Source organism: Mustela erminea, chromosome 6 (genome assembly GCF_009829155.1).
Source record: "Mustela erminea isolate mMusErm1 chromosome 6, mMusErm1.Pri, whole genome shotgun sequence".
Classification (NCBI taxonomy): domain Eukaryota; kingdom Metazoa; phylum Chordata; class Mammalia; order Carnivora; family Mustelidae; genus Mustela; species Mustela erminea.
The window spans coordinates 61,599,633-61,626,565 of record NC_045619.1 but is presented as its reverse complement, the minus strand read 5'-3'; the positions used below and the strand labels follow the sequence as shown (position 1 = coordinate 61,626,565).

The following is a 26,933-nucleotide window of genomic DNA, read 5'->3' as shown; positions in this document are numbered from 1 at the left end:
AAGATTGTAGAATAGTCACCTTATTTAGATAAGCACATTGAATTAAGTATATCTAAATTCTTTGCAATGGTAAGTTAACTTAAAGTCACTTTAAGATAATTAAAGGGATACTGCCAAGCCAAAAGTCTCATATTGAACAGTAAAATAAAAAATGCAAAGTATGATCGTCAGTAACTGGACCTTAAATCTGGCCTTATCTAATTTTTTTTCCCGTAACACACAGGTTAGCTTTCATCTGAAGCTTAGCAACAAAACAGATGTATGAAACTGTTATTTCACTTTAAAAATAAAAGAAAATAATTAATTTAAAAATCTTACTATTTTTTTAATTGTTATTTTAAGAGACAAAATAAAGAAACACTTCTTTTTGATTGGTTTTAATACAAAATTCAAGACCACAGATGCTTTCCATCAGGTTGACAGTATCTCTTTGTAGTTGTAATTTCTCTAATGATATGCATGACACACAGCCAACTTATCTATCAATCATCCTACAAATTTTATGAAGAATAAGAAACAATGATAAATATTCAAATTACTTATATTAGAAAAAGTATGACAATGTTAAAGTTCTAACACAGATGAAAAGTAGTGAGTCCATTTTTTTTTTTTTTGCATTAAGGGAAGAAAAACCACATCTGTTAGAAGTATCAAATTACTGAATTAGAGAAATTTCAAGATTAAAACAATACCTTAAATATATTTAGGAAACATTTTTGTTATGAAGAGAAGACAAATTCTAATTCATGTGTTATTTTAAAATAATTTACAGAAAGACAATCCAAACTTACCTCATTTTTGTACTTAACTGTTGAGAAAGGCTTTGACCCTGCCATACCTGTTAAAAAAATTATAAAATATTAACTACTTAAATGAAACAATTTAAATCTACAAAAAAGAGAAATCATTTCATCTCACTTATTTTATTTTTGAATATTTTATTTTTAAGTAATCTCTGCACCCAAAATGGGGCTTGAACTCATAACCCTGAGGTCAAGAGTCACATGCTCCTTTGTGCCAGCCAGGCGCCCCCATTTCATTTATTTGAAATGAAGCCTTCAGTTTCTAATCGCTTTTTTAATTAATGTTTTCAGAATCTGAAACCAATTATATTTAAAAATACAAATTGAAATACAAGTTAAAATATGTTTAAATAAGAGTACCGGGAAATAGTTTTCTGAAGCACTACTGATGTAAGCATAATTCAGTACAATTTTTTAGGCGGGCAATGTGGCTGTGACTATCAAAATGAAAGTTGTGTGCTCATTTCCAGCTTCTTGTGATACATAAGTACTAGCATGTGCATTTAGTTATGTATACAATAACACACATACAAACACTAATATATACAATTACAGCATGGTTTATGACAGAAAAAAACAAACAAACCCCAAACCTGGAAACAGCCTACATGTCCAACAACAGAGAAATGGGAGACATTAGAGTCCATCTATACAATGGATTCTTACACAGTTATTATTGCACTGTACTGTTCAGGAGCCAAAACCAAATTGCTGAAAAATAAGTATACAATGATTCCATTTTTTGTTGTGGGAAAAATTCATAAAAGCAAAACATTATGCATGTGTATAATTATACACAAAAAATAGTAACTAATTTTTGTTGTGAACTTTTGCTTTGTTTTATAACTGTGTGTACTGATTCAATGTTACATGAGTACCTGTTTTCTGATGCCAAAAATCCATTCAAATAACAAAAAGAAATCCAATTCTATGTGTCATTCCATTTATTCACTTGTTTGCTTATTTATTTAAAAAGTTTACTTATTTATTGTAGAATAATCTCTACATCCAACACGGGGCTTGAACTCACAACCCCAAGATCAAGAGTTGCATGCTGTTCTGCCCGAGTGAGCCAGGTGCCTCGTGTCATTCCACTCAGACATCAGATTATGGTCAATTACTGCGAAAAGCTGATTCACCTGTTTCTGTGGTGCCTCTTTGCTGTTTGTGTTTACTCAGTCCTTCCATGACATCCTGAATTCTCCAAAGTTCTTTCTGAATCTGTGCACGCTGAATTCCTGCTGATTCAGTCTTTCAGGAAAAAGAGCCCATATATAGGGGAAAAAAAAGTTGTAAATTCCACTAATTACATATTTTAAAAAGTGAGAATTGCAGTGGATAAAATTTTGAGAATATTTAGTATGATCTATTTGACTCTCCCAAATTTTGCAACATCTGTGGCCTCTGATGAAACAGAGAAAGAAAAAATTCAATTTCTCAGACTTAAGTGCACTATTTCACATCTCTTCAATAAGCTTTGCCTTGCATTACTGCTGGTCACAAGGGACTGAAAAATAGAAAACAGAAAGAAAACAGAACAAAATAGAAACTCATAAAACTCAAATTAAAAAAAAAATTTTAAGGGAGAAGAAAAAAAGAAATGGGAAGTATACTAATTTCCTAAGTTCTAGAAAATGAGATCATATTGGTTTTCAACAAGATTCTAATAGAACTCTATGACTTACTGATAGTTTGGATAACAAGAAATATCATTTTTTGGAAGGGGGGGCAATGAAGTACAAAACTGTCATACTGACCAGAAAAATTTTTTTCACTGAATATCAGTTTTTGACAACTGAAGATACTAGAATACAGACAATACAGCTAAAGTACTCTGAGGGGTGAAAACGTGCTTTTAATGTCTATAAACATATAGACTATGCTACGCTGCTTCAAAAAGGCACTACGTAACCTTAGTTATCCAGTTTTCCAAGCCACAGGGCTAAAAGCATCAAAATAAAAGAAGGAAGTATTCACACAAGACCCAAACACAAGAACAAGCCAGGGATGTGAATACTGACACAGACTTCTAGGGAGTGAATTTCAATGATAAAAATCAGATATATGCACATGTATATAGGATACATATTATTTTTGCAATAATTAAAAAATTTATGTAAGTTTTACCTATCTGAAAGGTGTACAATGAAAATCTCATTTTTTATTATTTTGTATTTTTCTGATTCCTGGTGACTTTGAACAATATTCAAACACTTGTTAGCAATCTGTTCTACTTTCTATAGATTAACTAGTCATGTTCTCTGTCCACTTTCCTAACGTATTGCTTCTCCAAGTCAAAAAGAAATTTCTTTGCAGATCAGAATAGTCTTGTTGAATTTTAGTGGTCAACAATACTTCTTGCCAACATGCCATCTTTTAAGTCTGTTTATGTTGCCCTCATTGTTTGCTTCTTTACTTAATTTATTATTACTGTTTTTAAAGGAAGGTCTATGCTCAATGTGGCGCTTGAACTCACAACCTCTAGATTAAGTCACCTGCTCTACCGACTGAGCCAGCCATGTGCCCCATTTAGTTATTTATTTAATAAACACTTACAGTTTATTTTATGTGCCTGATACTATTCTAACTGCTTCAAGAATATCAACATATTTAGTCATTACAATACTGATAGAGGTAGGCACTATTATTTTTATTTTACAGTTGTAAATCCTAAAGTGCAGAGTCATTATGTAACTGGTATATGTGCAGTGCTATATCTCATAGAGTGGGCCTTCTATTTCTTTCTTTCTTTTTTTTAAAAAAAGATTTTATTTATTTATTTATTTGACAGAGAGAGAGAGAGAGAGAGAGAGATCACAAGTAGGCAGTGAGGCAGGCAGGGAGAGGGGAAGCAGGCTCCCTGGTAAGCAGAGAGCCTGATGCAGGGCTTGATCCCAGGACCCTGAGACCATGACCCCAGCCAAAGGCAGAGGCTTAACCCACTGAACCACCCAGGTACCCCTAGTTCTTTATTTTTTCAAAATAATAACTACTGTGGTCTTCATATACCTTTAAAACATTAGTATCGTTTTGCTAATTTTTTCAAAGAATTCTGGAGGAAATCTGGTCGAACAGAATTTGAGTTTGTATACAAAGAATTTTCATTGAGAGAATGTTAAATCAGGCCATCCATGGACAAGGGTTACCAATTCCACTTGTCTATTTATTCAAGTCTTATGCCCTATAATGTAGATGTTACATTTTCAGGATCAATGTTTTTTGTTAAGTTAAATCAGGTAAACTGCTGTGGCCTAAGAGCTAAAAATGAATTTTCACAACTTTAATATCTCCTCTTTTACAGAAAAAGTTTGCTGACTCCTGGGTTATTTCTTAGATATTTCAGGTTTTTGTTTTTTTTCTTTTTCTTTCCCTACTGTAGTTAGTATTAACCCCACTGCTCAATATAGAAGTCACAGCCACATGTGGTTCCTTAAATTTAGATAACTAAAATGAAATATAATTTAAAATTCAGTTTCTTGGGATGCCTGGGTGGCTCAGTAGGTTAAGCCTCTGCCTTCGGCTCAGGTCATAATCTCAGGGTCCTGGGATCGAGCCCCACATCGGGCTTTCTGCTCAGTGGGGAGCCTGCTTCTCCCTCTCCTGCCTGCCTCTCTGCCTCCTTGTGATCTCTCTGTCAAATAAATAAATTAAAAAAAAAAAAAAAACTTAAAAAAAAAAAATTCAGTTTCTTGTCACACTGGCAATATTTCAAGTTCCCAACAGTAGCATGTAGCCAGTGGCTACTATACTGGACAGCACAGATGGAAGACAGCTGGTTTTCTAAGAGTCAAATTTACTAACCTTCATCCTTGTATTGACTTGTCTGTTGGTTCAGAAAGTTTCCAATGCAGATGGCTAAATTTATATAGTCACAAGCATGAAGTGACTTTTACTTTATTTTTATCATTTATGTTTATTGAACATTTATTATCTCCCTTTCTCAGGGGAACACTTTAAGACAGCTATATTACTGTTTATATTTTAAGACAAGAAAATTAACCCCTGGAACTTGATTCCAGATGTGACTATTTACAAAACTGGATTCTTTACACTACGCAGTGCTGCATCTTTCATACCATATCAAAAGTCAACAGGCTAAAATAGTTTGATTAAAAAAAGAGGCATTTAATATAGAATGCATTAGAATAAGTTTTTATTTTATTTATTTTTAAAAGATCTTATTTATTTATTTGACAGAGAGACATCATAAGTAGGCAGAGAGGCAGGCAGAGAGAGAGAGAGGAGGAAGCAGGATCCCTGCCGAGCAGAGAGCCCGATGTGGGGCTTGATCCCCATGACCTGATCATGACCTGAGTGGAAGGCAGAGGCTTTAACCCACTGAGCCACCCAGGTGCCCCTTATTATTTTATTTTTAAGTAATCTCTATAGCCAACATGGGGATCAAATTCACAATCCCAAGATCAAGAGTTGCACACTGTACTGACTCAGGAGGCCAGGAGCCCTGGATTAGAACAAATCTTATAAAAAGAAAAATTACCCTTTATTTGGTAAATCCATTTAATTCAATACTTCAATGCTAACTTCAATATAGGCAGGCAGGAGCAAAAACATGACACGGATCATACCATGTGCCAAAAGAAAAAAGGACTTTTAAATAAGGAGAAATGGGCTACTTTCTGGGATAGTAAGATTCCTATCATTGGAAGTATTTAAACTCAGACTTCAGGGGGCCAATAAGGTAAAAAATATTAAGGGCATGCACGGATTGAACAAGGTGGATTGTACAGTACCAGTCAAAACCAGTGGAGACAATGCAAAAAAACCATTCACTTCTAGTACCTGAACTTCACCAAGGCGATCTAGTTGTTCTTGCATCTGGTTCCTGGTAACAGTTACATCGTATTCTAACTTGTCATATTCTCTCCACGCTCGCTCCAATTCCTAAAAATCAAACAGCACTAATTAATGGGGAAAAATGTGCTTTTATATGGTTATCACTGCAATTACAAGCTTTCCAGGTTTTAGAAAATTGCATAGTTTGTAATGGGCAAAATAAAAACTTTTATAACTCATTTTTCCTTTTCTTGTAATTCACAGGAAATGTCAGTTTAACAACACAAATAGTCTTGGGATAAGGAAAGAGGGTATGGAGTATGGAGGAGAGATTAATAATCTTAACAGTCTGTTTCTAACGGTTCTCTTTTAAAGAGTTATTTTACTTTTGGGGCACCTGGGTGGATCAGTTGGTTAAGCAACTGCCTTTGGCTCAGAATCTCAGGTTCCTGGGCTGGAGCCCCAACTTGGGCTCCCTGTTCAGTGGGAAATCTGCTTCTCCCCACCGCTTGTGCTTTCTCTCTCCCTCAAATAAGTAAATCTTAAAAAAAAAAAAAAAGTTATTTTACTTTGTATATTGTGCAACTAGCTTAAAAATTATTTTTAAAAAACTCGGCAACGAAAAATTATTTAAGGCACATACTTTTTTTTTTTTTTTTTTAAAGATTTTATTTATTTATTTGACAGACAGAGATCACAAGTAAGCATAGAGGCAGACAGAGACGGGGTGGGGAGGAGAAGCAGGCTCCCCACTGAGCAGAGAGCCCGATGTGGGTCTCCATACCAGGACCCTGAGATTGTGACCTGAACCGAAGGCAGAGGCTTAACCCACTGAGCCACCCAGGTGCCCCATTCAAGCCACATACTTTCTTTTTTTTTTTTAATTATTTTTTTATTTTTAATTCTTATTTATTTATTTATTTATTTATTTTTTCTTTTCTTTTTTTCTTTTTTTTTTTTTTTAAAGATTTTATTTATTTATTTGACAGAGAGAGAGATCACAAATAGGCAGAGAGACAGAGAGAGAGAGAGATGAGGAGAAGCAGGCTCCCCGCTGAGCAGAGAGCCCTATGCGGGACTCGATCCCAGGCCCCTGGGATCATGACCTGAGCCAAAGGTAGAGGCTTAACCCACTGAGCCACCCAGGCGCCCCAAGCCACATACTTTCAAAAATTAAAATGAGTGTTAGAATTTGGCCATTTGGGATAATTGCTTTTTGAATCTAAGATGTCTCCTTAAGCAGGTTTTATAATGAATCACATTTTTTAAAAAGTAGAGATAAACCACTGGAGGTTTATCATCTCTATATTGTATAGGTAATTTAGGGAATCTATTTAACTGGTTTCACGATTAATAAAATTTTTAAAAGGCAAGGTGATAAAGGACTAAAGAGTTATATCTCCTCTATATTGTGTAACTATTAGTCTTCCCACTTGGCTCCAGCAAACTTTCACCTGAATAAGGATACTGATCTTCTTATTTACTCTCTTATCTGCAGACCCAATGGCAGCCCGACAGTTAAGTAAGATGGCATTGCCAGCCTAACACCTAACCTCTCTTGTAGAAAAGACACTGTCCAAAGCCTACAGAAGCATCTAAATGTAAGAACATTTTATAGGAAGGTAAGAATCCGTGTCTTTCTTATCCTAAAAGTATAGGAAACATACACTGTAGAGCCAGAAATTATTTTAAAGGTGAAGAAACACAATATATTCTCAAGTTTTCTACACTACAAAGTCCTGCCACTGGACTGTAACATTTGGCCTGAGTCCCATCTTCCTGCTGGGCTTACCTACTTCTCCTCTATCTCTGGGCTCCTCAAACATGACTATGGCTGGGCAGAACACAAACCAAAAGAGGAGAGCAAGCAAAGGGGCAGCACTGGCGTTAACACCAGCTTCTCCCAGTACCTGCCTAAGCATTTCATTAACGAATCTACAAGTACCATGCTGAAAATCTTTAGATATGACCTGTTTTTCTTTTGTTTTGTTTTTGTCAAGAAGATAATACACAGTATGATAAGGCAATTAAAAGGGGGTAATGACTTCTAAACATACAATTACCTTAAAATCACAGGCATTAAGTTAGGAAATAGTGCTTTTGATAAAAACATAGAAAGTTTCATGCTATATACCGTTAAGAGAATAAATGAAATCTTCCAATCTACAACCATAGCAATGACTCTCACAATGTTAAAAGGAGCCAAAGAACACATACTGTATAATTATATATGATTTATATATATGTAGCTTCTAAAGTTCAAAAGTAAGCAAAAAACTTAACACATAGTTTAAGGCAGGTAGTGGTCTGCTAGGGAAGTAGTCACTGGGAGGGGAATTTCTGGCATGCTAGTAAAATTCAGTGCCTTGATATGGATATCAGTCATATTTGTGCACTATCAATCATATTTGTGCACTTAAATTGGGTGCTTTTCTGAGACTATGTTAACTCTAACAAAGGTAAAAAAATGTGTACACGTGTATGATTGTTACAGGGGTGGCAGAAGATTTTCAAAAATTTGACTCAGTCTAACTTTAGGATGTGGAACAAGTAAAATGAGGATTTCAATATTTAGCAGTTCAGCTATACTGAATACATATTATGATCTTTATTAAGAAATAATAGGACTAATAATTCATTTCTAAGTTTTTAATGTAGGAAGACCTATCCTGTCTTTTCTTTTCTTTTTTTTTTTTTTAGATTTTAAGTAATTTCTCTACACCTAACATGTGGCTCGAACTTACAACCCCAAGGATCAAGAGTTGGATGCCCTAATGACAGAGTCAGGCAAGCACCCCTCCTTTTCTTGTCCAGTATCAATGGCAATTCAGAACAAAATATAGCCATGAGAACAGTTACACAATATGGTACACACACATAAATGTGTAATCTGTATTTCTAATCTTTAACTTGTATCTGTAGTTTCTCTTCTGATCTCTGAAATAAAAACTATATTCCATCTCAAAGAAAGTGGTTATTATTTTTGTACAAATTTTATATGTAATAAATTTATATACTTATAAATGTAGAAAAGCTAGAATACAGGGAAAGAAAAAGAAAAAATACCTATTATTGTAGTACACTTTTGTTAGCAATTTTGTGGATTTTTTTTTTTGCTTTCTCAGTCACACACAATGGAAATTTACAAACATACACAAAAGTAGGACCCACTCTAAATACAACATGGCCAGTCTGGTTGTACTCCCATTCTTTGAGTACTGCAGTACTCCTACTGTATCTTTGTGGAATTATTTTAAGGCAAATACCAAGCATCATATAATTTCACCTATAAATACTTCAGTATGTATTTCTTAAAAAAAAAAAAAAAAAAGACTGTATTTATTTGAGAGATAGAGGGAGTGACAGAGAGCACCAGTGCGGTGTGAGGGGGTGTGGCAGAGAGAGGGAGAAGCAGACTCCCCGATGAGCAGGGAGCCCAACAGGGGCTTGATTCTAGGATCCCAGGATCACCTGAGCCCAAGGCAGAGACTTAACTGACTCAGCCTCCCAGGGAACTCTCAGAATGTATTTCTTAAGAAAAGAAACTTAAAATAAAAAATAACATGGAAATTCTTGATTTAAAAATCATTAATATTTATTCCTTAAAAAAGCTTTTTAAAGGGTTTTATTTATTTTAGAGAGAGTGTATGTGAGAGAGAGAGGGAGTGCATGAGCAGCGGGAGGGGTAGAGGGAGAGGAACAAGCAGACTCCCCGCTGTGTGGGGAGCCCAGAGTGGGGCTTGATCCCAGAATCCCAAGATCATGCTAGTCAGATGCTTAACCGACAGACACACCCAGGCGCCCCTTCCTTAAGTGTTGTAAAAAATGATAACCCCTATCCTCCTCTCTACGCCCTTGTTACTTATATGGGGATGAGACTGAGTTACCCGACCTACAGAATTTCTCCTACTCTACATTTTGCTAATTGAATTCCTGCAGTATTCCTTACATGCTCCTCTGTTTCCTTCTATTTCCTATAAACTTGTAGTTACATACTGAGGCTTATCGAGATTCAGATTTGATTTTCTGGTAAAAAATAACCTCACAACTGTTGCTGGGTACTTTCTACGGCAGCACGTCAGGAGGTGTATGACACCGGACTATCTCTTTTGGGGAGATGTTGTGTTGTAATTATAAAATAGCCAGGTGAGGGCGCCTGGGTGGCTCAGTGGGTTAAGCCGCTGCCTTCGGCTAAGGTCATGATCTCAGGGTTCTGGGATCGAGTTCCGCATCCGGCTCTCTGCTCAGCAGGGAGCCTGCTTCCTCCTCTCTCTCTCTGCCTGCCTCTCTGCCTACTTGTGATCTCTCTCTGTCAAATAAATAAATAAAATCTTTATAAATAAATAAATAAATAAATAAATAAATAAAGTCTTAAAAAAAAAAAAAATAGCCAGGTGATTTATAAATTATCTTGGGGCACCTGGGTGGTCCAGTTGGTTGAGCATCTGACTCTTGGTTTCGGTTCCAGTCATGATCTTGTGGATCATGAGATCCAGCCCTGCATCAGGCTCAGAGCTCAGCAGGGAGTGTGCTTGAACGTTCCCGCTGCCTCTCCTTTTCCTCATGCATGTGCTCACTCTTTAATAAATAGATCTTTAAAAAAAAACTATCTTAAAATCTTTCAAAACAGATTCCATGCCAATTCATGAATATTGATGGAAGGACTACAAAAAAATGACAATGATTCTCAGAAGCTCTTTATTACATAGAGGATGAATGGGTATATGAAGATATTTAATGGGCAAGCTTTTCCCCAAGGCATTTTGTTTGCCCTGATTTCCTGTCCCTTTTAAGTTTATAACCCTAGGCTCTAGTATATCCACTGGAGTCTAAATTCTGTTTACTTATGGTCCCCCTAGCTACAATTCAACTTAGACCACACATAAGTTTAATGGAAGTCTATACATACACTGTAACCCTGGGTAATCTCTCTGACTCAGTTTTTTGTTTATAACATAGTAATAATAGTTACCCATGCTAAGGAGTTATGGGGACTAAGCACACGTATAGTACTTAGAATCTGGCACCCAGTAACTGCTCCAAGAAATATTCCTGATTTTTGTTATTACTTGGTATTTTGGTATTATTTTGCTGTAGATAAATATATAAGTGAATTACTACCATGACTCAGGATGAATGGGAGGTCTTTATACCTGTTTTATGATTTCTGAAATTCCAATTCTAGATTTTTAAGTAAGATAATTTAAATTTGATTTCAAGTTCCATAAAGTACATGTTATGTGACCATACAGATACTGAAATGGAGTAGAAAGCAGAGAAACCTAAGAAAAAGTCCTTGATTTAGGTGCTGATTCTGTTCCTTATTAATTATGTCACCAACACAAGTAATTTAGTCTCCACGAACCTCAGTTTTTTCATCTGTGCAGTGAAAATAATAAATATGAAAATAAATGGAGATAGTAATTATATTTATTTTGCACAGGCTTTTCTTAAAGATCAAACCAGATAACATATGTGAAAAACACAGAATTACATATATATTTTGCTGCTATTTAGATGAGTCACAAATTATGTTTCCTTGAATTGCTGGGTAGAGTAAGAGAAGCCCCCATTGAGCTGATAAAGCCTGAGAATATTTCTCTTACATACAGACATGAGGCCAAATATAAATTCTAAGAGAGGTAACTGTAGCAGACGAGACAGTGCTTCACACTATAACCCCTTTGCCCACTTAATTTCAAGGCACTGTGGTACCAATGTCTCATGCCAAATCAGCTAAGGCAGTTTGGAAGTGTGGGTGAATTTTTTTTTTTTTTAAAGATTTTATTTTTATTTATTTGATAAGCAGAGATCTCAAGTAGACAGAGAGAGAGAGATGAGGAAGCAGGCTCCCTGCTGAGCAGAGAGCCCGATGCGGGGCTCGATCCCAGGACCCTGAGATCATGACCTGAGCCGAAGGCAGAGGCTTTAACCCACTGAGCCACCCAGGCGCCCCGGAAGTGTGGGTGAATTAAGGGCACTGGGGCAACTTCAACCAATGAATGAGAGATAGCCCCCAGCCTTCAGTAGAAAATTCAGGGCTATCTACTCATTTCCTCAGAGAGTCCCCAGTTGCATACAGTGGGAACCAGCTCTGTAGGGAAACTTTTACTGGCTTTTCTCCCTTCCTGTCTCATTCTCCACATACCCTCCTTTCTGCGTCCTGGAATCATCTCCTAATAAACAATCTTAGCCCAGTTCATCTTAGGTTTTGCTTTCAGAAAAGACCCCAAACTAAGACAATGACACACTGAAAAATTTCAAGTGTAACCGACAGTTATTACAACCTTTCTCACTAATCAGGCTTAGGTAAAAAGAAGTAGAAACCAAGGTGAGAACACAGAGGCACTATGTGCTTAAAGCAGGTATGCTTATTGGATGGGGCTTACAGAGACGAGATATAGTATCAACAATTAAATAAAACATAATGGGGACACTGCTTTACATGTCTGCCTTGTATTAATCCTAATTTTATAAACCTAAATGGCTAACCTGGTGAGGAGAAGATGTTCTTAGGATCAAAGCTCTGCTCTATGGAAGTGTTATTGTTATACCTCTTGCATCTTCTAAACCTCATGACTTGGATTTGAACAAATGACCTCAACCAACTGTGAAAGGATCAGAGGAATCCTCTGGGATTCTGCTAGCATAAATGTAATTCAGTTTTAAGTTTAACCAGCATCCACTGAGTGTTAACCATATGCTGTAAGGCTTGAGCTACAAATATGAACAAGTTTACAGAGGCAAAAGTTGTACAGTTTGTATTCTACGTAGTAAGACATGTCTTAGAAGAACATATTGAGATTTTGTAATGACCAAATGAATAACACTGAAGGCAAAGAAAAGAAACCTGGAAAGTGATTACATTGGTAACAACAAGAAAATGGGATATTCAAACAGGATTAATTTCTACTAGAACATTTTTAAGCCTACTGACCAAATTTAAGTTACTAAACCCATTTGGTAAGGGAAAAGATAATAGTTCAGTTGAACACTATACATCCTGAGAATTTTCTAAAACAGATGCCAAGTCATGAAATAGTACCCAACTACATTTTGATTTGACGCAGGTTGCCATAGGGATACTGAACTTTTCATTAGCTTGGCAGTGACAGTGTAGCCCCATTTTCCCTTTCTTTTCTTTCTTTTTTTTTTTTTTTTTAAAGATTTTATTTATTTATTTGACAGAGAGAGATTGCAAGTAGGCAGAGAAGCAGGCAGAGAGAGAGAGAGGAGGAAGCAGGCTCCCCGCTGAGCAGAGAGCGGGATGTGGGGCTGGATCCCAGGACCCTGAGATCATGACCTGAGCTGAAGGCAGAGGCTTTTAACCCACTGAGCCATCCAGGTGCCCCCCCATTTTCCCTTTCTAATGTCATATTCCTAATCTTCTATTGCAGTCAGTTACTTTTATTTTTTGTTTCTCCAAACACGTCTCTCATATTCTCTTTTCTTTGTTGTGGTTCGGGGCATTTTATCCTTTTATCCTGTGTGGACTACCCTTTACTGCCTCTTCCTATCCAAATCCTACCGACCATTGGTGAACTAAGTGACTACGTCCTTGTAGACATTTCAGGTGCCTATATTTTCTTTGTGACTCTATTAGAGAAATCTATATAGATTTGAGTCTTCAGGATTATGCTCAGAAGATAGAGTTTTGATTCTAGGCATGGCATTTATTAGCTTTTAACACTGGGTAAGTCATTCGGTTCAATCATCACCTTTTTTTTTTTTTTTGAAAGGCTGAGTGAGCACGGAGCCCAACACAAATCTTGAACTCACAACTCTGAGATCAGGACATGAGCTGAAATCAAGAGTCGGACACATAACTGACTGAGCCACCCTGGTGTCCCTCAATCATCAGATTTTTAATGCATATCCTACAGTCCTGGATGCTAGAGTAACAAAGATAAATGAGATAGGGTTCTGATTTCAAGGAGACCACAACTGAAAGGATATTAAATTCTTAAAATATGAACAATACAGTATCATTAAGAGAATCAAATGAACTGATGGAAATATGCAACCTGAAATCACACTGCAGCCATGAAATGAGGTCAATGGCTTCCTAGTGAAATGGTTAAATGAATCGAATTACCACCTTCTCAAAATTAGTCTAATTCCCCTAAAATCCATGAAATAGTTCATTTAAAAAAAAAGATTTTATTTATCTATTTATTTTTGAAAGGTTTTAATTTATTTGACACAGAGACAGAGTTCAAGTAGGCAGAGCAGCAGGGATAGGGAGGGAGAAGCGGGCTCTCTGCTGAGCAGAGAGCCCGATGTGGGGCTTGATCCCAGGACTCTGGGATCATGACCTGAGCCGAAGGCAATGGCTTAACCACCTGAGCCACCTGGGTGCCCCTTGAAGATTTTATTTTCAAGTAATCTCTACACCCAACATGGGGCTTGAACTCACAACCCCAAGATCAAGAGTCACATGCTCTACCAACTGAGCCTGGCTGGTGTCCTGAAATACTTATTTTCTTAATGCAATAAATGGTAACATATTTACTAAGTTTTCATTTGAATAATACATAAACGGAGTATTTAGCTCCCTTACAAAACAACTATCTCACAAGGAAAATAATGCTTACCATCAGAGAAATAATTGTGTTTATTTTGCATCAGAAAACAAATCACCCCTTAATTTTTATTAGTTAATAGCAAATTAATTTCTCATTATAGAAAAGAACTAAAGACAGTGAAATTACATAGAAACAAATAGAAAAAAGGAAAAAAAGGTGTATAGTATCTCAGTGACTCTTCTAGAAAAACTCTGCTACTTACAGCAGTGGCTCGGGAGAGTTCTCTGCATGTGCTGAGCAGTCCGTTTTGTAGGTCGTCCCTCTGCAGCACCACGGTCTGAATGGCTGCTGGGTTATCTGCATTCATTTCTATCTCTTGGCTGGCTGATAGCAAAGCTTGCTCAAGCGTGTACTATTATAATAAAAATAATTACACTTAATGTTCTGCATCATTGAATTAATTCTTTTTACTTTCGTTTTATCAGTGTCCTGATAAGAAGCATAAAAAGTAACATCACTTGTATATAATAAATAGGGTTGTCCTACTTTCTCCTTGTGGAGTTGCTGAAGTTTCTCTTCCAGGGCATGTACCACTTTATCTTGTTCACATAACCGGCTTAACTTGGCCTAGGTTTTAAGAGAAAATCTGTTGTTAGCAATTTTTAAAATTTTTCCTGTAACTGGCGGTAGGTAGTCCTGTAACTCAAGGTAGGTGTGACAAGAAAACACATTGAAAATAGCCACAGAATACCTAATGAGGTCAATCTTTATTTCAATCGGTAACAGAAAAAGCAGCTTTTATTTTATTTACTAATTTCTAAAAAGATTTTATTTATTTATTTGTGAGAGAGAAAGACAGGGATAGGGACAAAGAGCACAGCTGGGGAGGTGAGAGAGCAGCAGGCCCCCCCCCTCAGCAGGGAGCCTGACATGGGGCTCCAGCCAGTTGGTTAGGTGGATGAGCTAACTGAGCCCATCCAGGAGCCCCCCAATTAGCTTTTAAAGATACAATGCTTAATGAACATGCATATAAAGTGAAAAAGCATTTCAACCATACTGTTTAATCTACGTAATTCGAGATATTGTTAGTAATCAAGCAGTCTCATATAACTTTAAATTATTTCAGGGTAGTTTTACCTCCTTAATGAAAATATCACCTGGATTCTGTTTTTATATTTTAAAAATTATGCTCTTATGTTTAGGAAATATAAGCAAAAGATTGCTTCTAATTTCAATAATATAAATATAAATTTGCTAAATGGAGAAAAAAATCATTTTCAATAGTTTGTTTGAAATTTTTGTTATTACCCCAATTTCTTAATTACAAAAGAAATCAGCGGATACTCCATGAAAATTTCAATACTACAGTAAGCCCTGTAAATATGCCCCAAACTTGACTGCATAATGGTAAGTAGGCAAGAAACTGAGACTTCATTTTCTTTGCCGTGTATCTCTTAAAGTGATCACCTATCTTTGTTAGATGACAAAACTCAAGCTATACCAAATACAATATACTGAAATGAGAAGATACAATGCTGTAAGCCAACCAATCTAAAATACAATAAAAATAAGACTAAATTTTAAAAAGGAAGTAGTGACAGAACTTTCAGAGGCTGATACTTTCTCTAGAAGACTGACAATTTTACTTTGTCTCCAGTCCTCCATACTTTCTGTGATTAGAAATCTTTTACTTTCCTTTAAGTGACTCTTAGTCTGCTCAACTGCTAATTATGGGGGAAGAGGTTGTTACAGAACAGAGGAATGATGATTTAATTTAACCCAAGTGTAAAAGAAGAAAACGCTACTTTATTTGATGTCATTTTAGAGCGCAAGGGAGGAAGAGGAAGTTTTTGTCATGCTTATTTCCAGTGCTTTGGCAGAAAATATAACAGAGTACTGACAAGATACATAGTATACTGACACTTACATCGATATCTACTTCTTCAGGTCTGTATTTATATAACGTGCCTCTACATTCATCTTGTGACAGCTATAGGAAAAAAGGTCAGGGAGCAAGTTTAAAAATAATATTAAAAAATATTTAGCCTATAGTTAACATTTTAGATTTATATAACAATAACAAAAATGGGATTTTAATGATTCTTATACTTTAAGAAGTTTAATTCAAACACAGATCATTACAAAAGTAGAAAAATATTTAACAGTGATACAATATGCAAGATACATAAAATGGTGTTAACTTAAGCTTGTCAAACAAAATAAGCTGGTCAAACAAATTATACAGCACCTTACATTTTCCATTTGTAAGACACACATTATTTTAGTGAAAAATTGACAAAATACAATCATAGCAACTGTACTGAATCAAATATTCAAACCAGGCATATTTCAGCAGTCAAAACCATCCTTCACAGTATACACATAATCACACAACTGTGTATGTGTACTCAAATGCCAACACATCTCAATACAACTTTATTAACAAAACCTTTAACATACTGTATACATAAACATAATATAGAAACACACATACACAATATAAACTTATCTTGCTCTTCTGTCTTAAGAACTAAAAGATAATGGGGAAAAAGGATGGATTTAATTGAAAAGAGGAAACTCATTCAAAACCTCATAAAACCGAAAGCCTATGTTGTAAACTATGGATAATCAAATTTCATAAAAAGTTTATATGTGTTCATTGACACCATATATCTTATGGTACTATAAGAAATTACTGTTCAATGCATTTAAACATCCTTTCTACGGCTTCTTCCCAATATCTTTTGGTCAAACAAATCTTCATTTCTGCTTGTGCTAATCAAGATTTCAAAAGCCATCCCTGTCAGTTACAGCACAGGTATCATAGCCTCTGCAGGCACTATTTCACGCTCTCTTGTCTTTTGACTTTATACTGACTGCTAAGACAGTTACAAAAACACAGCAGGAAAAATTTACTTGGGCTCATTGCGTGTTTACTAAATGGCACACTTTTTCTCAAAGTGGGGATGGGAGTAATGTATCCCCACTATATTCTAGATTGGAAAATTAAACTTCATGTAAACACATATAAATGAATAAAAATGATTAAAAAATGTTATAACTATATATCCCCACTCTAAAATACTGCTTGCCAGTTACATCTTCAAAAGGAGGCATAATTTAAACAGCAGGTCACTTTGAATTGATCTAGAAATGTGGGTATCAGGAGGTTAAAAATGTAAGCATTACAAACATACAGTAAAAAATCCTGGATTTATGTTTCATTTCAAGACATTACTTTCACATCCTCATGCAAATGAATCTGTGACTATTTAAGGGTATGCAGTGATTAAACAAAACTTTCATAGAAATGAATTATCACATGAAAAATGAATTTAATGACAAAAGTCAGAATACTTGTGCACTATTTTAAGATAAAGATTGAATATGTCCTAAAGTGTCAAATGTCATTCTCAATTAAAGCACCTAGATCCAAGAAAATAATTTGTACTGTTTTCTGGGGGAAAAAAAAAAGTGATGAAAAGTTTTAAAATGCTTAGAGTCAGGATAAGAAATTAAGATAATGCCAAAATTAAATTTTCTCATTTATAAGAAATTAGAGATATAAAGCCTTTAGCTTCTAAATGTCCAAATACACTTAATATTTAAAGTTAAATGTAAAACAGCTTTACTAAACCATGGAATGTAAAATTTGGATGTAACTAGTGAATAGTGTTATACCTAGATTAAAAGATGAATTCTATCCTATATCCCAGGGTCAACAGAAAAATGACTAGGATTTTAAAATGGAAATTTAGCAATGTGGAATATAAATTTAGGTTATTAGCATACTATTTTTTTAAGAGATTTTATTTATTTATTTGTCAGAGAGAGAGAGAGCGAGAGAGTGCATAAGCAGGGAAGCAGCAGGCAGGGCAGGCAGAGGGAGAAGCAGGCTTGCCGCCCAGCAATGAACCCCAGGTGGAACTCTATCACAGGACACTGGGATCATGACCTGAGTTGAAGGCAGTGGCTTAACCAACTGAGTCACCCAGGCATCCCTTAGTATACTGTTTTTATTTAGGAAATCTTATTGCATATTCATTTTCACATCGGTTGGCAAATTAATAAAAAAATATGTATTGTGTTATCATTTAGGAGTGATAGATCCTTATAGCCATATAAATATATTGCACAATAAGTTAGATTTATTTCATTGTTTCTCTATTTTTAGTACCACTAAAAAATTTACTTAAACTTTTTATAAAATTATTCAATAAAAATATTCATTATTAGACACTAATAAAATCTTAAAATAATCAGCCTTGCACGATATATTGCTTTTAGCTATCAGAAGAAAAGAATAAGGAAACAAGATTATTCTTTAAATAATTAACTTTTAAGCATGGCCTATTTTTCATAACTGATAATAATTACTGAGGCTCTTCTTCTTCTTCTTTTTTTTTTTTAAAGATTTTATTTTATTTATTTGACAGACAGAGATCACAAGTAGGCAGAGAGGCAGGCAGAGAGAAGGGGAAGCAGGCTCCCTGCCAAGCAGAGAGCCCGACACGGGGCTTGATCCCAGGACCCTGAGACCATGACCTCAGCTGAAGGCAGAGGCTTAACCCACTGAGCCCCCCAGGTACTCCTACTGAGGCTCTTCTTAAGATGGGTATAGATTACTTAAAAAATCTCTTACTTAAAAATTTTAAACTAATTTTAACTAAATTTTAAAAACTTTAAAATTTCTTACTTAAAAAATTTCAATCTAGAATTGAAGAAGTTTGCTTACTTACTCATCATTATGAAAATCCTAATAAGAAAAAAGTAATTTCATGAATATTCTCATTAAGTTCTGCATAAGAATCATGTTTCATGGCAATACTTTCCATTTTTCAAACTCATCTCTAGCAAAAGAAAAAAAATTCTGGGTTTGAATACCTTTTTTTGAAGTACCTCACGACACTAGAAAAGCAAATGAAAATGGGCTATATAGAATTTTAAAAGCCTGAGGCATGCTCAAGCTTCAATTTGAGAAGTGTATTATACAAACTTTATTATTGACATACATACATGAGGATATGTTCTATATTTAGAAAGAGCTTCTTCATAATAAAATATCTAACAATACTTAAAAACATGGGGCTGCCATTAAATTACTTTTGTTAATAAAAATCTAAATTTCTACAGTATCCTTTTAAAATATACATATGTATATATTTTAAAATTCATAAATATATATATGTAACCCCCAAAAAAGGGCTTTGGGGAAATATGTGATAAAATTAGACATTTTATGAGGACTCAAAAAATGTTCACAGGACTGTAGGTATTTGTTAAAATTAGCTGCACCTTTAAAAACAAGTATTTATTATTATTTTATAAAAACTCTAGTACAAAAAGGTAATTGTAAAAGATGGTAGAATGATTATTAAATGTAGAGGAATCTTTCAACACAATGTACACTGATTTAGCATTTGTTTTGATTCAGCTTTAGGTCCTTTTTGTATTACCAATTCTAAAAAAATTCCCGCATAGGTAATTTTTCTGATGTCCTCTGTTTTCTAAGAAAATGCAAACATAAAGGTTCACCAGTGAGAAACCCCAATGGCTATGATTCAGAGTAACAGACCATAAAACACGATATCGTCACTATATTTTCAGTTGTATTTCAGGAACCTGTGATGCAATGTCAGAGAAGCACATTTTAAGGGTGTACATATAAACTTCCATGAAGATTTCCTTTGGATAAGAACATAGTAATGGAAATCTGAAGAAAAAAATAAGATCTAATTTCAACTGATGCAAATTAATAAACAGGGTTTAGGAAGAGAGTCTGAAGGTCATTGTTATCCACCAGTGGCGTCCCGTAACAATTAAGTACTTTATTAATGGCTGATTTTTTTAAAAAGGACTGCCTGAAGACACCACAACTACACAGGACTGAGAGCCAACAGGAATTATTACCTGGTGATCTGTGGCCTATCTCATGCCCATGAATGGGTGCTGATATTAGCCATTCAGATCTCTTTGTACAATTTCAGTTTTTTTCTTTCAAGTATTCATATACTTAATAAGGAAAGATAATAATGAGGAAATATATTTATATAAATCTATAGTTCCGGTCAGTGACACCAGTATGTAAGACTGCTCTCAGATACTGCCACACTTTGGGAGAACTCCAGTTAGAACTTTTAGTGCAACTAGGTAATTTCAATCAGCAATGACTTCTGCATCATCAATCCTGATGACTGATCAATATAAAAAAGAAAAGCCAATTCAAACCAAACTGAAAACCCAGGCTATTATTCTTACTGAAAATATAACCTATTATAGCAACATGCCTTTGATCTCTTGTCATTTAGCATTACATAAAATGATAAAGTAACAGCTTCAGTCACCACTGAGAAAGGTATCAATTCCAGAACATGGGCTAAAGGTTCTCAGCAGTGGCATTTTGGAATGAAGTGTCAAGGTTCTCCAATCCGGTTACTTTAAAATACAAAGATTTCATTTTCCTTTGAAAAGTAAAGCTGTTTAACTTTAAATATTTAACACTTCATTTCTTTATTGATAGAAAGCTTTGCTCAGAAATAAGAGTCCCCTCACAGTCCTACCAATCGCTGTACGGCCGCCATCAGTGATGTTGGACTAAAGCAAACCAGAGGCCTGGAAAGCCAGAGAGTTCAAGGTGCTTTGTTTTACTAGGTGCTTTTTTGTATTTTAATCAAAACACATTCATTTTTCATGTTAGTTAATTTTTCTTCTTCTATATGAGTTTTAAAGTATTGTAACAGGTCATAGGCCACAGTAATTTGAAGGTGTTGAAGTGGAAGAAGCTGATGTTGCAAAACACACAGCTAAGAACATTTAGACCATGAAATACCAAAAAAACAAAACAAAAAAAAAAACAACAAAAAAGCCCAAAAGAAAAAAAAACTGGATAGGAATGTATTAAATGACTTCTTTTGCAGATCTGCAGATTACGAAGGTCCTAAATTAAAGCCAGCCAGCTCCATGGCATCTATTTTCAGTTAGGGAAAAGAATGAGGTAAGATGATGTATATGATAGCACAAAAATGACAGATAAGATTACGGGGAGAAGATATTCCCAGTATGTCAAGAAGTAGCTCTCTTTAGGTCTTACTATACCACAGTATAGAAACTAGATTTCAGTAACTCCCATACAAATATTATCTATTCCTAAGAGTGGGGTGGGGTAGGGTGGGATGGGGGCTGTCCCTAAAAGGAAAAAAAAAGATTTTTTTAAACTTTTCCCTAGAAATCAGTTCTAATGCTTTTAGAGTTAACCGAAATTAATGGCAACTAGTAAAAATTTTGCAAATGTACTGCAGACCTCCAAGTACGTATCAATCAAATACTCTGCACAAAAACTTCAGGAAAATGGCACACTTAATATTCAACAGCAAAATGTTCAGCAAAGCCATGCTAAGAATACTGCAGCATCTTAAAAAAGCATGGATGAATTGCATTTTTCCAAATAGACAGAAACAAAAAAATGAAATAAGAAAACACTAATGTTATGAGTAAATCTGGGGGTAAATCAAAACTGTCACTGAGGGATTTTGCAGATGATAAAGCAGTATCATTCACTGTCCGAGACCTTACTTGCTGGTACAGTTGGGGTCTTAGCGCCGAGTTCTCAATCATTGTGTGAACCATGGTGATAATAGGTTCATTTTCTTTCATCTATTTCAAATCAGGAGGAGCATACAGCAAACATCAGTTTACAGCACAGCTAGATTTGAAAGACGACACTGTAAATATAGCCTCTACTTTAATATCTTCCTAATAGTGCAGTTGTTTACATTTTACCCCAAGGTTGTACAGATTTTAACTTATATAATCCATTTCAAGCAAGTATTAAATGCTGTAAAATACTTCCCAGGTTATAGAAAAGCTTACTAATTGCAATATTGCTGCAAGTAGGTTTTACTTTATAAATACAATGAATATAGTAGATGAATATTCTTACATATACTAGGACAGATGATAAAGCATCATGCCTTATTCAAAGAATAAACTATAGGATGAAAACCTACTTAAAAGGAGAAAGTAGTATCATTTAATTGATTACTTATTTAGTAAAAAAGCTTAAAATGATACTCAGTTCTTTGTGTAACTGATCAGAAAAATATTAGTTTTCTTGTATTAAAATTTTATAATATTCAATATATCTTGTCATTTAGATAATCACATATTTCACTAAGGTTAATTTTGATAGACATCTGTACACAGTCTGCTTTGGATCTTCTTACAGTATAACACATCATGCAGAATTATTTCAAGGACATGCAAACTAAAATTTATTGAGCAAAGTCTCGATGTATCTCCCTGGTTCCTAAAAAGACTGAAACCATGTTTCACATTTCCAGCTAATGTTGTACTTAATTACTGCCTCTAGAAAAATATTTGTTTTAGGAGGTTCTGGACTCAAGAGATAAAGCATTCAAAAGAGAATCATAATAATATACAGAGAGTAAAAGGCCAATGATATTGTACCATTTGTATGTAGACAAGTCTGTTTATAATTGCAATGTGCAACATGTACTTTACATGATTTTCAACCTGCAAATTATAGAAAATAAGCATTTTATTACAGTTAACAAATGCTACTTTATGGATTCCATTAAATGTACAATAAAAGTTTACTAATCTTGAGACTAATAGATGCAGAATATAAGTAAAAGATAAATCCTGAAAAGTGTACATTTAGACAATTTTATTTTCAGCCTAGTTACCAATATTTCATGTCAATAAAATGTTTTGATTGTCAAATTTGAAAATGGTGACTGGTTTAATTTTTTTAAGTTTCATTCAACCTAAATAATTTATTAAAAAATAATTTATTTAAAAATCTCAACATCTGCATATCATTTAAATATAAACTTCTTTTTCTCCTCTGCAACGCTATTTAGTAAGGGACTAAGGCATTTACAGGTGACATTTCATGTACACCAGAAAGAGATGTGTTGATTCGCAGTTCAGGGTAATTTTTTTTAACAGTGTTGGAAAGTAACTTATAAACATACAACTACAGATGTAAATTTACTTTAGGAGAAAAAAAACTTTTATCCTGGGAATTTAAGACCTCTTTAAGTTTTCATATGCCTTCTATGTTTTAAGGGAACATTAGTTATCTTAGTTAAATGTAGATCTTGGATTAAGTACAACTGTTTTTTGTTTTGTCTTACTCATTTGACCGTATTGATACACACTTTATATAACACAGTAAGCTTAAGTCCCTATCCATTTTAAAATTTAATTTTCCAAGCAATCTCATCATTACTATTTTTCCAACAGCATACCATGGAATAGTCAAAATAATACTGGACTCAATTTTTTTTTTTTTTTTAAGATTTTATTTATTTATTTGACAGAGAGAAATCACAAGTAGATGGAGAGGCAGGCAGAGAGAGAGAGAGGGAAGCAGGCTCCCTGCTGAGCAGAGAGCCCGATGTGGGGCTCGATCCGAGGACCCTGAGATCATGACCTGAGCTGAAGGCAGCGGCTTAACCCACTGAGCCACCCAGGCGCCCCACGGACTCAAATTTTTTTGCATTGGGTGAAGGTCAGGAGCATGAATGTTGTAAGAAGTAACAGAGATCAGAGACTATCCAAATGTAAATGATACTCAACGTCAAACTGAAACTGCCCATCGAGTCTTGGAAACCTGGCACTACTGATCGGCCCTTGTGCCAAATGGCTAGGTCAACATGGTTCACACCTCCAAGTGGAGCTTCAATACAATACAGATTAAGGACAAATGTTCATATTCTAAGGCTGGCAAATTTCCTTGAAGGGACAATATGGTTTCTACAGAAGGGTAATCAAGCCCAACTTATTTAGTGGACTACTTTGAGAGGGTAAACATGCATGTGTATCAAGGGATGCCATATTTGTGATTTAAAAATGTCTGTTTGATTTACATGTTAAAGCTTATTAAATATTCAGACACTGAGAAGGGGTCTTTTTGCAAGAAAAACCTAACTTAGGAACAGAAAAACTAAAAGCAAAAATAGTGTTTAAATTATACAAATTGCAGAGTGTTTCAGAGATTATTTCAGAAATTGACTATTTTTCATTATGAAAAACTTCATACATATCAAATCCTAGATTATTAAAATTAGAAGTCATCCCTAGAAACTGACAATTTAGTACAACAAAGGAATAAAAATGTTAGCAGTAATTATTTTGAATTGTGGGACCGCAAATTTTCTCTTTCTCTATACTTTTCTCCATTTCCCAAGTTTTCCCCAGAGTAGATATTGATTTTCTAATTAAAAGAATATTACTAAAGAGTCAAGGATAAAAATATATAAACATGAAATAAACAAAATTAATGAAATAATCATTTCCTCTGGTAAATACTCTTTGGAGATGCAAAACTAAGAAAAATCTTATTAGCATCATGTGTTCATATCATGTTCAAGGCTGGGAATTAAGGTGGGAAGAAACCTACTGTATTTGTCTGGTGTAGTAAGGTCCTTATCTAGAAGAATTCTTATAAACTTTTATTCTGTCTTAGGAATCTGTATCCATATCAGAAATTTATTAGAAAAAATGTTAACTAATTTAAAAAAGTAAGCTACCCAACACATTTGTAAATATATAACTACCTGTAATACCGTTTCTACCCTTTAAATTATTACTTGAGAAATCAAAATTCAAGTTTAGACCAGGGATTCTTAACCCACATACACACCACTTGAGGAACTTGAAAAGAATACAGATACCCTGATTCCCAGATAATTCTAATGAACAATTTGAGAATCTCTGATGTCATTAAAATACCAAAGTGACAGGATGGTCTAAAAATTCCTTTGCCAGAACTATGATGTTCTCATAGTGTTAAAGTAAAACAATTTGGTAACAGTGCCTGTTCTTCAGCTCATATACTTCCTGGGATTCCATTTTACTAATAATGATTCCATAATTACGCAAGAGATGGGATAAGACTATTTACGGAAAGGCAGAAGCAGTGAGATCGTTTCGGATTTTCTGAGGGTACTACATCTACCTAACCAAGAGCTGTTAAGGACAACTAACCAGTGGGCTGTTCATGATTTGAAAGGGAGTGGTCCTGTGTGTGGTGGCTCTCTCTTTGCATGTGGTGTGTGACAGCTGGAAACTGAACGCAATCATCAGGAGCCCATACAATGAGTTTGGTCCCTATTAAACAATTTCACTGATCTGACTGAATTTTCACTGTTTCCAGATTTATTGAATTGGAAATACTGGATCTGCTTTATCTCCAAATATATTCTAGAAACAGGCTAGCAGTTCCTTTCACTTAAACACCCCTCAAATATTCTATATTTAATACTTGGAAACTAGCTTCTTTTTTTTTTTTTTTTAAGATTTCATTCATTTATTTGACAGAGAGAGATCACAAGTAGGCAGAGAGGCAGGCAGAGAGAGAGAGAGGAGGAAGCAGGCTCCCTGCTGAGCAGAGAGCCTGATGCGGGACTCGATCCCAGGACCGTGAGATCATGACCTGAGCCGAAGGCAGCGGCTTAACCCACTGAGCCACCCAGGCGCCCCTAGCTTCTTTTTTATTAAAGATTTTATTTGCTGATTTACTTGACACAAAGAGAGACACACACACAAGCACAGGGAGCAGGAGAGGGAGCAGCATGCTTCCCACTGAGCAGGTAGCCTGATCCCAGGACCCGGGATTATGACCTTAGCTGAGGGAAGATGTTTAACTGACTGAGCCAACTAGGTGCCCCGAAACTAACTTCTAGGACTTACCCTGAAACGGCATATTCCATCTGACTTTGGCTATGTAAACATTATAATAGCTTTTCAGTTAAAGTAGTAAATAATGACATAAAAAATACATAATGCATAATACAATGAGCAAGTTGGAATTTCATGTTCAAGTTAAAAAATTCCAGTAATTCTCTTCTGATTTGAAAACAAGGATCCTAGATGGTATTAAGATAGTGGGGTTAGTAACTGATGTCTTCTGTTTTAGGGAATCAGAGCAAGAGAAAGACTGATTAGTACATGGAAGGTGTTCGGTGATTCACTTGAAAATGAGTTAAATGCTTCACTTCCAAATACTTCAATTCCTTGTTTGAAGTGACAGGTAATATAAGTTTAGGTTTCAGCTAATTATGATAAGGTATAAAACTATTAATAAGACTCATCATTTTATAGTAAGAAAACGTAAGTGGAAATGTCTTAGAAATACACTTAGGTAATGTCAATGTATTTGTTTACAACAAAACCACATATTTTTACATCATCAAAAAACCTTCTCAATACAATCATATGTAACTATGTCGTACTTCCTAGGATCTTGAACAGAACTTCCCAACTGACACCTGTGGGCAGGGAATGGGATACAGGTGTGTGCAGATAGGGACCACCTCAGTCCTCAGTGGGCCTAACATGCTCCTGATAGCACCTCCTCCAGTTCCCGCCAAGGTGCTGTATAAATACCGTCACTTTCTATGTGTGCCATACACGAGAAAGGTTAGAGAGCACTAAGACAGTGTTCTTATTCAGAAAAACTATGCTTTATGTCTTTGGTGTTTATTGTGATAAATATATTTACCTCAATAGTTTTCAAACCTGACGGAAAAAAAAAAAATCACCTATGGACATTTAACACAGTATCAAGGACTGGGCTCTGGCAATTCTGACTGGGTATTCGGGAAAGGAGGGCCCTGAGAATTATACTTGCTTTCTGTCTTTCTGAAGGATGTCCACTGATAGTTCTGACAGGAAATCAGGCTTTAACCATGGTCCCATCTTGGCACTAACTCAAGTAATTCAGGACTAATTCAACTGTCCCCCAATAAAGATTTTTTCAAGGTCTTGATGAGTTGGTACTAAA

At 35.2% G+C, this 26,933-nt stretch overlaps 1 protein-coding gene across 13 annotated transcripts in view; it reads right to left on the bottom strand.

The window, feature by feature from the left end:
* The window catches only part of PLEKHA5 (pleckstrin homology domain containing A5), a 236,761-nt gene that overhangs the window by 23,293 nt on the left and 186,535 nt on the right, over window positions 1-26,933 (bottom strand). For 5 of the 13 annotated variants that reach the window (XR_004286868.1, XM_032347465.1, XM_032347470.1 and 2 more), the window contains 8 exons: window positions 21,695-21,775; window positions 16,617-16,652; window positions 16,050-16,112; window positions 14,669-14,749; window positions 14,385-14,534; window positions 5,604-5,705; window positions 1,943-2,054; window positions 792-838 (listed from right to left, as the gene is read on the bottom strand). Coding sequence is in view for 12 of the 13 variants with exons in the window: in XM_032347465.1 (XP_032203356.1) it covers window positions 792-838; window positions 1,943-2,054; window positions 5,604-5,705; window positions 14,385-14,534; window positions 14,669-14,749; window positions 16,050-16,112; window positions 16,617-16,652; window positions 21,695-21,775 (672 nt within the window). In the remaining variant the exon portion in view is untranslated. Of the gene's footprint in view, window positions 1-791; window positions 839-1,942; window positions 2,055-2,080; window positions 2,311-5,603; window positions 5,706-14,384; window positions 14,535-14,668; window positions 14,750-16,049; window positions 16,113-16,616; window positions 16,653-21,694; window positions 21,825-26,933 lie in introns of those variants that run through there. The other 8 variants (XM_032347467.1, XM_032347472.1, XM_032347469.1 and 5 more) reach the window with 4 other exon arrangements.